Source organism: Zeus faber (genome assembly GCF_960531495.2).
Source record: "Zeus faber genome assembly, chromosome: 8".
Taxonomy (NCBI): domain Eukaryota; kingdom Metazoa; phylum Chordata; class Actinopteri; order Zeiformes; family Zeidae; genus Zeus; species Zeus faber.
Window position 1 is genome coordinate 11762480 of NC_137195.1, and position 15561 is coordinate 11778040.

The 15561-nt window shown below is 43.9% G+C and overlaps 1 protein-coding gene across 1 annotated transcript; it reads right to left on the minus strand.

The window, feature by feature from the left end:
- Window positions 1-3087: 3087 nt before the first annotated feature.
- On the minus strand, window positions 3088-10990 carry tbrg4 (transforming growth factor beta regulator 4). The gene is made up of 11 exons (XM_080005393.1): window positions 10925-10990; window positions 9984-10489; window positions 9541-9861; window positions 9062-9236; window positions 8506-8663; window positions 8263-8367; window positions 7904-8042; window positions 6076-6312; window positions 4644-4755; window positions 4412-4526; window positions 3088-3877 (listed from the first exon to the last, which is right to left on the minus strand). The coding sequence occupies exons 2-11, from the start codon at window positions 10404-10406 to the stop codon at window positions 3776-3778; spliced, it is 1887 nt and encodes a 628-aa protein (XP_079861519.1). The 5' UTR covers window positions 10407-10489; window positions 10925-10990; the 3' UTR covers window positions 3088-3775.
- Between the last annotated feature and the right edge of the window lie 4571 nt (window positions 10991-15561).

Consider the following 15561-nt stretch of genomic DNA (forward strand, 5'->3'; position numbering starts at 1 on the left):
ATATATATACATACTGTATATATATATATACTGTGTATATATATATATTGCATATATATATATAAATACACACTGTATATATATATATATATATATATATATATATATATATATATATATATATATATATATATATATATATATATATACTGTATAAAGTATATTCACATCAAGGACCAATTTGACACACATTTGACTACCGCATTTGATAAGATTTTGTCTCTGGGACCCCAATCTGAGAAGATCTTTATTGTTAGATATGATATAGTCCAAACCTCTGTGCACGTCTATATTAGTTCCAGAGATAACAATGAAACTATAGTTGAAAACAGCCATTACGTCTTGTGAATTAAATAACATTGAAGTTTACCTATTAATTATTTTGCTGGGGAATTTGTATGCTATTGCATCTAGGACAGTGTAAATCTGCAAGTGGAGTTCAGGTTCTCAACCTGCAATGCAACTCTTTATTCATTCTTTATCATCAAGAACTACTGCAATAACTCTGTCCTGTGGACGACCTGGGGGATGACAAGAGCACAGCTTTTTGTTACACAGAACCGCCACCAATCCCCCTCTTTGAAGAACTATTTTACCATGCTTGGGTCTATAAACAACTAATCACTACTCCAAGAGGGGGAGATTCACCACGGGTGAGACAAATAAACATAGAAACAAACAACATGTACATAGAAAAACAAACATCGCACAACAACGAAAAAACTGAGTTATTTAGGTCCAGGAAAACTGGACCAGCAATTGGTCACGTGGCCTCTTCCTGTCATAGTTATGGCAGTAAATGAGGAAGAAAAGGAGAAGGATGTAACCAGGAGGGTGCTGGGGTGTGTGTGTGTGTGTGTGTGTGTGTGTGTGTGTGTGTGTGTGTGTGTGAACTATCCACTGGTGAGTGTACAGCACTTATCCCAATTGGTTCTGGTTTATAAGGTCGGTATTACGTTGTGGTGCCTCCAAGCAGCGGAAAGGGCCCCGAAGCCGCCCAGTCCTGCAGTCATACGGACAGGTATGTATGGAAGTCCACATCACGGAGGATTTAACATGGACTTTACATACAGACACTCTGGTGAGAAAGGCGAGGCAGCATCTTTACCACCTCAGGCAGATGAAGAAATTCCGGGTCTCTGTGAGACGGAGTTTCTTCCCAAAAGCCATAAGAACTGTCAATGCTGACCTCACCAGGGGTCCTCACTGAGACACTCACATAGGCCCCCCTGCCTTACTGTGCTGTATGTAGCATACTGTATCACTGTATCACTGTTCTGGGTTATTGCATACTGTGCTGTATTGCTGTTCTGTTCTGTGTTACTGTATTGCTGTGCCGTACTGTTGTACACTGGACTGTATATCTCCGCTCACACTACCTCACTTTATTCACATGACACTTTAATGCTCATATCTGTATATACATATAGCCTATCCCATATACATAAGTCTATTACCTTTATTTCTATTTTGTAACCCCCCCTCTGCATTATCTTTGAGTTATTTTATTTTATTCTCTATTATTCGATTGACTTACTGCCCTACGTTTTAGGAAACAGTTAGTCAAGTAGGAATTAGGTAGCTATTGTGCTCAGTCTAGAACATATTGTGCATAATCACTGGGTGCGTTGCATTGACATTTCACTGCATATATTGTATGTATGTGACAAAACCTGAATCTTGAATCTTAAAGAAGGCTCAATTTGAGATCTATTGCAAGGAAAAGGGAGACAAGATAAAACAAACTGAGAAACAAAAGGAGAGAAGAGTAATACTAATGATGCCTTCTGCTCTGCCCCGGTCCCTTGGGGGGAGAGAGAGAGAGAGAGAGAGAGAGAGAGAGAGAGAGAGAGAGAGAGAGAGAGAGAGAGAGAGAGAGAGAGAGAGAGAGAGCGAGCAAGCGGGCATCTCTGTCACTCAGCCTCACCGTTCTCCATATTGTCCTTCCTTTTCTTTTGGTCCACTTCTATAGATATTAAGTGAAAGGACAGAAATAGGAGGGAGCCGGGGCAGAGGGATCAAGCCAAGCACTCGGCAATGGTAGTTTCCATGGCAACCTAAAACTTCCCACGATACGGGTGCCAGCTCAGCAGAACTCTTCGTTGCCTTGTTGCATACTCAAAACAGTTGACAACAAAAACACGACGACTTATCGATTATCACAAAGATTATCTCTCTCAACATAAGGCTGGGGCTGTGGCGATCTTGACATAACTGACCATTGTCATAGAAATAATACATGCCTACCTTTTGCAGATTAGCCATTTATTGCCATTGAAGATTGGAACAGGAAGGTTTGTAGAGGTCAATACTAGAGCTACTCGCTGGGCTGAAGGGCAACCATTTACCAAGTGCATAAAGATAAACAGTGGTTGAAAATCCTTAAAGTGAAAATGAAAGCGTTTGCTATTTTTCAACCCAGGCCTCATTAGATTGTTGGTTCCATTCTTAAGCCGCAGCAGAGCAGTAGTTTTTTTTTTAACGGTGTTCAGCGAGGTTGTTCTATGAACGGTTATAAATGATGGGAACCAACTTTGGCCTGGGTTGGAAAGTGGTGAAACTACCATTTAAATAAAAGATAAAGTCAGATTATGGGGCAAAAAAAAAACCAACAACCTCACTTTAGCATTAATGTTCCTCTGCAATTATTCTCATCAGAAGAACCTAAATTACAATATCCCAGGTCTTGGGAAGCCATTCTTAGGTCCTAACATATGTATAGTGGATATTTTCCTAATTTAGTACGCCTACCAATACCTCTCGCAAGAATTCTACTACAACCATTATCCAAACACGTTAAGAGCTTTCGATGCCGGCACTGCATTGGCACAAGCTGAGCCTGCACTTCCACGTGGCCATCGGAGGAGGGATATAAAAAGTTCTGCTGTGTTAGCTTGGACTTCAGCACATCCCTCCGCCTCGTCCAGACGCAATAAGCACAGCGCGCTGCATATGTGGATGCAACAAATCTCTCAGAAGACACACAAAACACAGCCACACACACAGCCTCAAGATGCACACTCGATGAGTACATCAGCTGGTAGATGTGAAATTGGCAATGTTCTGGTGTAAAGCCACACCGCCATATGATGTAGATGGAGTTTTATTTAAGTATCAGTGGAAAAAGAACCCAATGTCATGCACATGTGCACAACCACTCACATCCCTTCAAGTTACAGTGATTGTACATTCTGCAGTAAACTCACATCTTAAAATATGAAAACACATATGACAATACAATTACTTATTTAATCACAGAGGGACTCAGTATTCTTCCCAATCATAATTTACTGTAATTGATTCACATGGTTGATGTAAAGCAAAACTTTGATGCCGTTGATTCAAAGCCGCAGCGTCTCTCTCTCGCTCTGTCTCTCTCTCGCTCTGTCTCTCTCTCTCTGGGGCCCGGAGGTCACTGGAGGACACGTCTCCCTCGTAACAGAAGTCAGAACACATCTTTGTTGTTGTTGGAGGAGTTGCTCTCGCTTCATATCTACTTGCGTTTGTGTGCGTCAAGTCTCTCTCTTTCTGCAGAGCTCTCCATCGGCATCTCCATGGCAACAGGGAAAGCCCCATGTGTTGTCAAGGGAACCGAGGGGGAGGAGGGGTGATTATTTGGATGAGGACCGAGGATGTCATGGCAAAGCTGCTCATTTTGGACAGTGCATCTGTTTCTGTGTTTGTATGTGTGTGTATGTATGTGAATGTGTGCATCCCCTCGCAGGTCTATTTGGTGGGGACGGCTCCAATATGAGTTGAGCTCGGTTTCACCAGTTCATTTAGCCATGTCCTCTGCCACAGCCTTCCCTATCTTGTCCTTCAGGTAAGACACTCTCTGCCAGTCGGACTTCAGCTCCAGCCACTCGTAGTACGGCACCTGGAGACAGACAACGGGAATTTCAACATTGACATCCTTATGAGTTAGGGTGTGAATTACCACTTGTTATCGAGGATTGTTTTTGTTTACAAAAAACAAACAAAAAAAATAAAAACAAGGTGAATGTGACCAAACTGTAGGTGCATTATGTGACTTTTATTCTGTCTAGCGTTTGTCTGCAGCACTGCGGACTTGGTCGTTTCTGCCAGGTTTCCTGCCGGTGGCTAAGGAGATTGTCCTAGATGAGAGGAAGAGCTTGGTTTGGCCTAGATGAGACTGAGCTACTCTATTTATATCAGAGACTGCAGGGGAGCCCACCTGGCACCGTGCTCTGCTCTAGTATTAGGTACCTCCGCTTGTCGGGTCTGAGCCTCGACAATACTACTACCCCCCCCACCCCCCGCTTTTTTTTCTATTTACGGTATCAGTTGCTTTCCATATCGCCTGCTGTTCAACACAACTAGCTGGTTCATTTAACTATTTTTCTGCATTACTCATCTCCCACATTTGCCTTTACCCCCATCCTCTCCTTACCTCGACTGTGATGAAGTTAGCCAGCTGGAGATGCCGCTTCATCATTGCAAATCTCCCCAGAAGTATTTTACTGCGTGAGCTGAAGTTGGGAAACTCCCAGGCTAAGAAAGCCAGTCTTTAAAAACAGAGACAAGAGGCGAGGCTGACGGAACGCAACGGCACGTTGGTAAGAGGCAGAACAAGCTGATCTGAATATCGTGCATATTGTTCGTCCCTCGCCCCTGAGACTCACCTCCGAGCCCCGGCGGGCAAGGCCTGGGCGCCGCCCCCACCGGGCAGGTGAGGAGCCTTCAGCATCACCAGGTCGATGGGCTTGTTCTCAGAGTCCACCACCAATTCACCATCTGTTGGACAAAGGCACATTGGTGTCAAGTTGATACATCCTCTGCCATCGCGGAGGGCTCCTCCACACATCTAGATCCTCGAGCTACGCTGGATATATATATCTTTCCTGAATCCTGTGGACACACATCTCATCCTGATGCTAAAGCTCAAAAGCAACGTATCCGGGCAGGTTTGAACCCGTCTAGCCATGTTTGCATTTTCAGAATCCCCCTCATCAGGCTCCATTCCAACCACATTCAGCGGGTTGGAAGGGAGCCGGTGAGTATTACCGCAACAATAATGGACGAGCACTCGCCAACACCTGGAGTTAGCCAGCACCGCCAATACCTCTCTTTAACCTCTTTCCATTTCCTGTACTGGATTTCTATCCTTTGCAAACAGAGCCTTGTAGTCTTGGAACCTGACAAATCTGGAGCTCATGTTTTATTTGCTCTGGCAGGTGGGTCTGGCCCCCGTCCCGTTCAGACAGATTTCCAGCCGACCTGGCCTGATTCGGGCCAATCACAATTTATCTAATATGGAGCGGGTTTGATAGCATGAGCGTACAGAGGGGAGCCGCTGAGGCATTTTCATAAACAACCAAGATGGCTGCCAGTGATATGGAATGGTCTATTGAATACGCTATTGAGATAGTATTAAACAAATTGCGCAGTACATTTTCCTGAAAAAAAACAAACAAACAACAACAAACTACTGCTTTTGTTGAGAACAAAGATGTGTTTGCCGTACTTCCGACAGGATTTGCACGCTGTAGTCTGTTCACATTTTCCCGTAGCTCAATGCTATGTCACACGTTTCATTGCTCTGATTGGTTGTAGGTCTATCCAATTGCGTCCAATGCGAGACATTTGTCTCGCGGCTGTTGACAATGGTCCTTGGAAATTGAAAATGAACTGAGAGGCTCCAGACTAATTCTCATTTGCAAATTGGTTTGGCGACTTCAGGCTAAGAACCTTGTGCTTTTTGTCAATCGCTTCTGGTTTTCAAAGATTAGAGTCTGACTCCGTAATTCAATACAATTTACAATGTCTGGGTCACAATCTGATCGGAGTCTGAGGACATAAAAAATTTAAAAAATATATGAAGCTGATAGGGTCAGATTTGGTGGACCCAGACATTTCAGGTCATTTCAGGTAAAACAGCAATGCGGTGGTGATTAGTTGAAACAATATTTGGAAAACAAGATAAAAGTCGTATCTGGTGTAAGATAGATGGACCTACTTGTTAGCAGCAAAACAATAACTGTGTTTTTATAGGTCATGTTCCTCATATGAAAAATATACATTTTTGACCACTAGCTTTTGATAAAGTTCATTTACCGATAGTCCATCCGTAGACCGTGTCCACGGCCGTGCGCAGGGCCTCGGTTCTCCCCCCCACCAGGCTCCGCAGCACCCCCTGTAGGCTGCTCTGCAGGGGGGAGAGGGGGGAGCTGCGAGCCACAGGGGACAGGGATGCCACGGCGGCCCCTGGGGAACCCGGGTGCTCCAAGTGGAGAGTAGCGGCGATGTGGAGGAGCTTCAAACGACAGTTCTCCACTTGAGCGGGGTTGCCTTCTGCGGACACCAGGAAAGGCGAATTGTATACATGTAAAATAAAATAAATAAAATGCACAAAGGAACTTCAAGATACTGTCTTCATGGTAAGTATCAAACGCCAGCCCATATTTTAGCTCAACATAAAATGTCTCTCTCTCCCGATTCCTGTATTATCTGTTCTTGGCGTGTGTATTTTAAGTGTATTTTAGAGTGCCGTCTGCTAAACAATAGGCTTGCAACGTCAATACCAGTTTCATGCGGCCATCTACTAAGCCCCAGGGGTCTTCAGCCTCTGCCACCATGTTTAGGAGCTGTTCAGAACAACCTTGATACATATGACAAAAAAATACATGCGCCATGTTCTTTGCCTTGGGTGTGAATAGTCAACTTTTAATGTTTTACCTTTTTTTCCTATTATTTAAAGGGACACAATATGAAAGACAATATAAAGTGGAATGAAGTATTTTGTGACCAAGGGAAGAAGAAAGGGATACATGGTATAGAAGTAAGTACTATTCAACAACAGGAGGTTTAGTATTTCAGTACTCCTTCTCTGGGATGTTTTGCCGCTAGCCACAGTATAAACATGGTAAATGCTGTGCAGTGTTCAATGTTGCTGCAAACATCAAACAGACTAGTAGTGCGGATAAATAACTTAAGCTGAAATCTCTTTTAATGCAGATAAAACAGTGGCACCTTCAGTCTTCATTTATGAATCAAGAACTTGATAAACAATGTAAAGCGTGGCTGTTGTTCTCACTGACAAAACATGTACGTTCAATTACCAAGTGACAGAGTAACTAGGGATACTCAACACCTTTTAGGTATGGACCGAAATATCCCAACTACTACCAAGTAGTATTGAAACTTCTCCAGTGAGTAAATTACTTGCATTCGTTAGAAAGTCTTGACTATTTGTATGATTTTGCTCGCAGCCAATCACTGCAAGTATTCTTTGAATTTATGAGACGTGCGATTGGTCCACTGCCGCAGCAGCTACAAGCCAGCCCATCACCGCAGACGTTTTTGAATTTAATGCGATGTGTGATCTCTACCCCAGCAGTAGCTACAACAGTCTGTTAAAGCTTCACAATTTTTCAAGTCTGTCTTAAAATATGTTCACATGAACAGGTTTTTCCTCGCTGTAATTATTTGTTTAAAATCACACTTTGTTGTACAGTTTTGGGGAGTTATTTAGTAAATATGCTAATAATTTTAACAGGTTCACAATGTATTCATGTAAAAAAATCCTTTGGATGGGGAGGAATGGTGGCATTGTACACAACTGAATGGTTCGATTCACATGATGGATATAGTAGAAAAAAAAAAGTATAGAATGAAGTACTCTACTGGGATCTCTATCGGGATCACTTTAAGGGTACTGGTATTGGTACTGGTATCATCATTTTTTAAACAATACACAGCCCTAGCCACAAACCAGATATCAGTTTCAATAAGGTTCCACTCTGTCCCTGTCTTCACAGACAGAAAGCTCCGTTACTGCATCTATTTACTCTACAGGCAACTATTTAGATGATGTGTGCACAGGCAACAGCTAAGTGTAGACTGAGCTGTGTTTATTTTATGACATATACGGAATGAGAGTTACCTGAGAGTCGCTGCTTGTGCTGTGTCAGTGATGTGCAGTACTGAGGCTTGAGCTGCTGCAGGATGCACAGAGACCAAATCACGTCCATCTGCAGGAATGGCTCCAGGCCTGAGAGAGAACCCTCCAGCGCAGAGTGGACCTGCACGCACAATTAAACACAGTAATTAGTGACAGGTAGGGGTTTAGGGTATAACCACCTGCTCGAAAAGAAAAAAGAATAATTATAATAATAATGTAAGACCCTCCCCTCCTCAAGAAATAAAATAATAATAACATAGTAAGACCTCCCTCCAACACAACACATATTGAACAATTAAGCACAATCAAATAGAATCTTTAACGCCTTAGAGGTTGGCTACCTTGCTGTAGAAGTCCTCTCCTTTGCTGGGTTCAAAACCCAATCTGGCAAATGTCATGAGCAGGTTACAGAGCTGTGGCATGCTGTAACTGTTTGCTATATAGTGCTGCAGAGAATTGAACAGGGGATAAAAGACAGAGAGGGTAAAGAGAAGGTCATTATACAAATGAACAATGTAGCTAATATGTACATCAAAACCTTCACTATGAGTTGAATCTGAATGTGTTCCCCATGTGAGACTGACCGAGGCAAAGGCTTCGTAGAGGGGGAGGTGAAGCCACTTGAGGAACCCTAAAGACTTAGCGCAGCGTGTGACATCAGCGGGGCTGAGCTCGGGCGTTCGGGGCAACAACTCAGAGGCCATCCGCTGAAACACCTGAGTATTGTGGAAATTTAACTTTCCTAAGAGAAAGCAAAAAGGAAACGAGAGAAACAAAAGTAAATATTAGGCTGGGCTAATACGACACTCCTATTGTTGACAGAACTTCTTACTGCCTGTGAGGATTAAAACTACACAAGAGAAACAAAATACATTGACTAAGGGAAGAAGAAAAGGACAACAAACCTATTCCATATTTTAATTTTATTAAATTTTTTGTACACTCGAGTGCAGGGGTTTTCAACCGGTGGTCTGTAGCCTTCTGGTGGTCTTCAAAGGCACTGCAGGTGATCCCGACCATGCATTCAATTATGTTGTTTAAAGCCAGAAGCGATGAAAATAAAGTTCACAGCTCCTGCTCTAGTCTACGAATAATTAACAGTGATAATTCAGATCTAATGTGTGCTGCGTGTTTTCTCACCGTAAGCGTAGGCCATGTCCAGCAGCAGTGGAGTGGTCAGGTCAGAGGAGGGTTTCTGGAGCAGGTGATAGGACAGAGCTCTAAGCAGGGGAACACATCTGCGGCTCTGAGAGGCCAAAGAGACACACACCCTGCGCAGTTCTTCTGCCGAAAAGCCCTCCGCCAGCTCCAACGCCTGGGAGGGAAATTGAGAGAAAACATCACCTGGTTCATTTTGAACTAATTAATCATACATTGTCAATCCAACAGGCTCAGGCAAGACAAATGGGCTCATATAACTCATTCTATATTATACCTCTTTACCTTATTACTGAGTTGTGAGGGAGAAGTCTATTCATGAACAATACATTTTTTTTTTTTTTTTTTAACTCGTAATAAAATACTAGTGGCATCAATATAAATGCTAGCCTAAAGAATGTTGGATTTGAATGATCATATCAAGGTTTATAATGATTTTAAGTGCATTTCTTTCTCTGTACCTTGTCTTCTAGTCTGTCCTTTAAGGTAGGGGACATGTGTTCTCCTTTAGATATGAGTGCACTGACGGTTTTCGCATCAGAGATCTCAGTCCAACGTAGCTCTAGCTGCTTCAATGCAGCGTTAACTATGACTGTGTCTGGTAGAGCTTTCCTCCAGGCTCCCCAGTCAACCAGAAAAGCCAGCTGCTTGTACGATAGCCGGCGAATTCGCCAAAGGACCTCTGTCTGAACAGAGTTAAGTACGGTAGACGTGGAGGGCAAATTCAAGATCCAGAGTGACCGCAACACAGAAACCAGTGTTCCATTCCACACAGAAGAGACCTGAAAAAGGCACAAACAAAATTAAGAAAAAGTTTCTTTGCAGTGCAATCCAAACACAACAGCCAATGTGTCCAACTTTTACAATTATTGCTTGTTTTTCCTCTTTTCCCCGGCATGCCTACCTGTTCGCTTAGAGCACCCATTAAATCCTGCATCCTCGGATCCGTCACAAGTTCTGAGTTTGGTGCAACACCCTTGCCCTTCGCATCCTGGACCAATCGAGCCAGTTTCACCATGGCAATAGCGGCGTGGTTGCCATTTCCCCGGTGTTCGTGCCAGGCCAGCAAGACGTCATCTGGAGTAGCAGCCTTCTCCAAAAAGTCATCCAGCCGAGTACGTGTAGGCATTAACTCTGAGGTCTCCTCTTTGGCAGGACTCCTAGTATTGCACAGGGGCCTTCCCGGAACCTGTGGCCAGGTCTGATGAACCCATAGCAGCTCTGTAGACCCGGCGACGGGGGGGATCCGACAGGCAGCCGCAACCGTGGCCTGCGAGGAGGCCCTGGAGAGAAGACTCGCACATCTGCCCAGCAGACGGCCGGCCATTTGGTCAGCCTGACAGGGTGAGGAGCGTGAAAACCTAAGAATGAGCGTCTCACAACGCAGCGGCCGGCACCATCGCTGCAGAGCTACATGACGGACACAACAAGGGACGAGATGGAGTTCATGAGCAGAGGGAAGCTCATTCCATCACAGAAAAAGATCACGCATGCACTGGAAATAGTACCGTGAATGGTATGGGAGCCAATGCCGATGATGACTTTCTATTGCAACAATAACAATAATATTGACAACGAAAATCCATTTGATATGTACAGCGCTTTTCAAAATGGTCAATGACACTTTGGAGTATAATGACGCATATAGACACCAGTTCATACATGGAGGCCTTCAGACATTAAAAGCAGTTTAATAGCATCCGGTAACAAATCCTGACCTTGTGGAAATGAGGAGTAACCCCACAGTTAAAACACGTTTAATTCCTCCCACTCCTCAAATTAACGCCCCCACACATCGTTGTATACATGGTATCACCGTTTATTATAGTATTAAACTTTGCTTACCTGGGTTAAGCTGGATGACAAGACGACTTAACGTTTGCTTCTCTCCGACATTCACATGTAACTGCCGCGGTCGCAGGGCGGTGACGTTGTGACGCCGGATAAGGCGGAGCCCCACGTCAGGGGCGGTCTCAGGGTGATGACGTCTGCACGTGTGACGTTCAAAGTCTGCCGCGGACCGCGCTGCAATTGGTCCAAAGTAAACAAGAGTGAAAGAAAGACTTTCTAGTCGTAAATACTTTACCAAACTCTCTCTGATGGTTAACGTATTGCTTTACATATAGTATAATCATTTCATTATTATTATTTATATATTTTTTATTTTATGTAAATTCTTATTTTCATATTTTTTTTTTCACGTTTGCTTGCTTTCACAACAATTTGGTCCTGCAGGCTTGTACAGTACTTTGTTGTTTTTTTTAAATTTTATTTTTTATTTTTTTGTTTACTTTGGTTTATTCCAAAGTATCATCTTTAAAATCTCTTTTTAAAACGTAGCCTTTAATTTTTTTCACAAGAAAAATGTATTGGTCTCGGGTACGAATGCACCACAAACATGACGAATGAGGAATGAGGAATTTGACAGCCATCCTTCCACCAGGGGGCCGCCGGGAGCAGTGGGCAGCTTTCACTTTGCCTGCGCCCCGGGGACCAATTCCAGGTGGTGGATTCATGTTGTGGTCAGGGACAGTAAGCCCACCGCGTGTTTATAATTGTGGTCCTATTTATATTGGAGGATACCCATGTGAATGCAGGGAGGACATTTAAGCTCCACACAGAAAGGCCCCTGAATGGGAGATAACCCACCTGAGCACGGTGCTCAGGGAATCAAACCAAGGACCTTCTTAGTGTGAGGCAGCAGTGCAAGCATCGTGCCATTATTTATCTATATACACTACTCACAAAAAGTTAGGGATATTTGGCTTTCGGGGGAAATTTATGGAAAATGTGAAAAGTTCAAGCTACAGTGATATTATATCATGAAAGTAGGGCATTTAAGTAGAAGCATGCAATGGTGATTTCCTCATCTCAAACAATTTATTGAAACAAAAGCCAACAACAGTGGTGGGTTTACCACAACAAAAAATGTCAACGTCTCAATAACTTGTCATGTGCCCTTGAGCATCAATTACAGCTTGACAACGACGTCTCATGCTGTTCACAAGTCGACTTATTGTCTGCTGAGGCCTGGCCCCCCACTCTTCTTGCAGGGCAGCCCTCAGGTCATTGAGGTTCTGGGGTACAGAGTTACAAGCCTCTACACTCAGCTGATCCCATAGGTTTTCTATGGGATTCAGGTCTGGAGAAAGTGCAGGCAACTCCATTTGAGGTGCCTCAGTCTCCAGCAGCCGTTCCCTAATGATGCGACCTCCATGAGCTGGAGCGTTGTCATCCATGAAGATGAACTTAGGCCTGTGTTGTTCATGCAGGGGCACAATGACTGGATTAATGATGTTATTCAGGTAGTATGGGCTTGTTACTGTACCATTCACAAAGTGTAGGGCAGTTCTGTATTGACTAGACACACCTGCCCACGCTGTAACACCACCACCAAAGGCTCGTCTGGTGACAACAGTGGCTGATGCATAGCGCTCTCCTTGACGTCTCCAACATCGTTGGCGGCCATCATTTCTGCTCAACGTGAATCGATTTTCATTAGAGAACAGCACTGAGGCCACTGGTCCCTCGTCCAGCGTAAATGCTCCCTGGCCCATGCAAGACGATGATGCCTGTGCCTGGTGGTGTGGTCAGGTACCCTTGCAGGTCGTCTAGCACGAAGACCACGCTGATGTCAACGGTTTCGAATGGTCTGACGTGACACTTGGGTGCCTCTCACCTCCCTTAAATGTGCCTGGAGTTGAGTGGCATCATCATCTGGTTCTGCAGGGCACTGTTCACAATGAAGCGCTCATCAGTGTGGGATGTGGCCGAAGGACGTCCACTTCTATGCCTTTCTGTGACTCTTCCAGTCTCTCTGTATTTCTGTTGCAACCTGCTGATGACACTCTGTGACACTCTAAGCTCAGTGGCCACTTCCCTCTGGGAACATCCTGTTTGAAGCCTCGCAATGGCGAGGTACTGTTGATAAGTTGTTAGGTGTCGTCTTGGTCTCATGATGTCAAAACGTGAACATCATGATGAAGAGGACTGTTTAAATACCAATTCTAATTGGAAATGTATTGGTCGATTCATGGATCAAACACCTGTTGTGAATTTTGTTGTTCAGCTCCTTGTTACAGAACAACAAGTTGTGCAAAAAGTACTGAAACATTAAACAGTTGGACATGTGCATTCAAAAGTTTAGAGAAGGTCAAAATAAGTTCACCTGTAAAGGTAATAGTGCATTTTAGGTTCATCCTGAAATTTCACCCGAAAGCCGAATATCCCGAACTTTTTGTGAGAGGTGTATGTATCCTTATATTTTTCAATTTGTTTAGTATCTCTGTAGCCCTGTCTGGTATTTCTGGCATCACAATCAAGCCAGACGCAAGGAAGTTAAGCTTCTTCTGGCTAACGTTTTTACTGAAGTCAATGAGGAAATTATTTAAGAGCATCTACCGCCTAAAGGGGACCTATTATGCTTCTTTTAAACAAGTTAATATACGTCTCTCAGGTCCCAAAAGCATAATTTTGGAGTTTTTTGCTGAAACTACCACTCAGATTATGCATTCTAGCCATTCTCACATGCCTCTAAACACATACTGTTCTCGACGGGCTGTTTCAGTGGGTGGGGCCACCCTCTTATTGCCCCAAGTTCTGTGAGCCAATGGGGTTTGAGCATGGCTTCCGGGTTTCGTTGTATTTACTCCATAACTTTCACTTATTTCACCTTATCAGTCCACCAAAATCTGTTTCTGAACACATTTAAGGGGAGAAATAAGCAATCCAGTTGTTGCAACGCCAAATTTGTTTGTTTCCGACTTGCGTTGCCGTGCTTCAAGTTTGTGGGGGACACCGGACTGGGACACTGCCTGCAGGGATTTTTTGTTTCTTTCAATTAGTGAATGTCGGAAAATAAAATTAATGAAATAAATGACATAAATACATCAACAATAAAAAAAATAAATGTTATTGGTTTTGTTTGGAGAAACATACAGCAGATCGGATGGAACAGATGACCATATTAATAAATCTGTGGCGAGCTGATGTCAGCCTGTGCAGAGTGTAGAAAAAACCTGTAAAAACCGAGCGTTCAGATGCCTGAGCGTTTTGTTTACAGTGATTACTTCGTCATTAGTTTACCTCATCATTTGACACTTTTGCCACTTCTAATATGAACGTCAGACATTGTAACATATATATGACAGAAAATAAGGAAAAGCATAATAGGTTCCCTTTTCATCCATATCTCCTTCATTCCAGGCTTGATTGTAATGCCGTGGCAGTGGCTCCTTTCATACCTTTACACTCATTTGGCTAACAGTTTATTCCAGAGTGAATTTGAGGAGCTTACAGTTGAATCTAGCGGGCTCCTAAATTCCCATTGGGATTCAGTGAAATAAAGAGATAGTGTTATGGCCTTGGAAAAGAACGTGGGTTCAGATATGCAAAGTCCGGTGACGTTGATAATGCTTTCTGACATCTCCTTAGACTTTAGAAAGTCACTTCATACATGTGGCCGTTCCGCCTGCCACACAAGAGGAGTTTTCAGGGCCCTCCTGCACAGCGGCACAGACGGTGGGGTTGAAAACACACCAGTTTATTGTAAAGAATGGGCAAGGTGGAACAAGCCTGGAGCAGATGGACGACATGTCATGACAAGGGCTCCTCTCCTGTGGGTGTGTGAGGATTGACCCCCACGGACCCGGTCCCCCGGAACAGCAAGGTCCACGGAGCGACCCTCCCCCCGGGGCGATGAAGGGGACTACCCCCTCCTCCCTTCCAGAGCGTGGGGCCTCGGGCAGCTGTGCTGGCTGGTGGAGGAGGCATAGCTGGGTTTGGCTGTTCTGGGGGCTGCTTGGAGGGGTGGCCTGGCTGCTGGGTGGTCCCGCTGGAGGCGGTTGGGCAGGCAGTTACCCATTTATCAAAGGAAGAGATAATGTGTGTGTGTGTGTGTGTGTGTGTGTGTGTGTGTGTGTGTGTGTGTGTGCGTGCGTGTGTGTGTGCCTGTGCATGTTTGTTCCATTTACCCTTGTCTCTTGTTCCTGTACCCAACCCCTTTCTCTCCTTCCCTTTCTTGTTCCTTGTTTAATGGTTAGTTTACCATTTTAGCTGATAACATTGGGTTGATAATAACTTGATTACAGAACTAGTGTCATTCTAAATTATTCAGTATGTCATTGACTATTTAACACAACTTATCTCCGCTGGCCTTTATAATCCCAACATGAAACGCAACACGGGGAGGGGACACCATGACCTTAGTTCTATTTTGATTTCCCTCTCTCGTTATTATATTTCCTTTGTATTCTGTCAAATAATAATTATCAATACAACTACTCTCTGAATGCCATCTCCTCGTTACTTGAGATGATGTAGACACGGTATCCCTTCCTGAATTTGACAGGTTTGTCCTTCGGGTTTGATGGACTTGATAACGCGTTCGGTATCGCAGGGCTGTACCGATCTGAGGAACTTTCAATTCAGAGGTTGGTAGTGTGAACTAATGATGAACTCAATCAAGGAGACAGATTTAAGTT

Bases quoted from the DNA above. Each gene is read 5' to 3' on its own strand.
- tbrg4 (XM_080005393.1), bottom strand. From the start codon at position 10,406: ATGGCCGGCCGTCTGCTGGGCAGATGTGCGAGTCTTCTCTCCAGGGCC. The intron at 9,237-9,540 runs GTACAGAGAAAG...TTTCCCTCCCAG, and splicing joins AGGACAGACTAGAAGACAAG to GCGTTGGAGCTGGCGGAGGG. The intron at 4,527-4,643 runs GTGAGTCTCAGG...CTGTTTTTAAAG, and splicing joins TTGCCCGCCGGGGCTCGGAG to ACTGGCTTTCTTAGCCTGGG.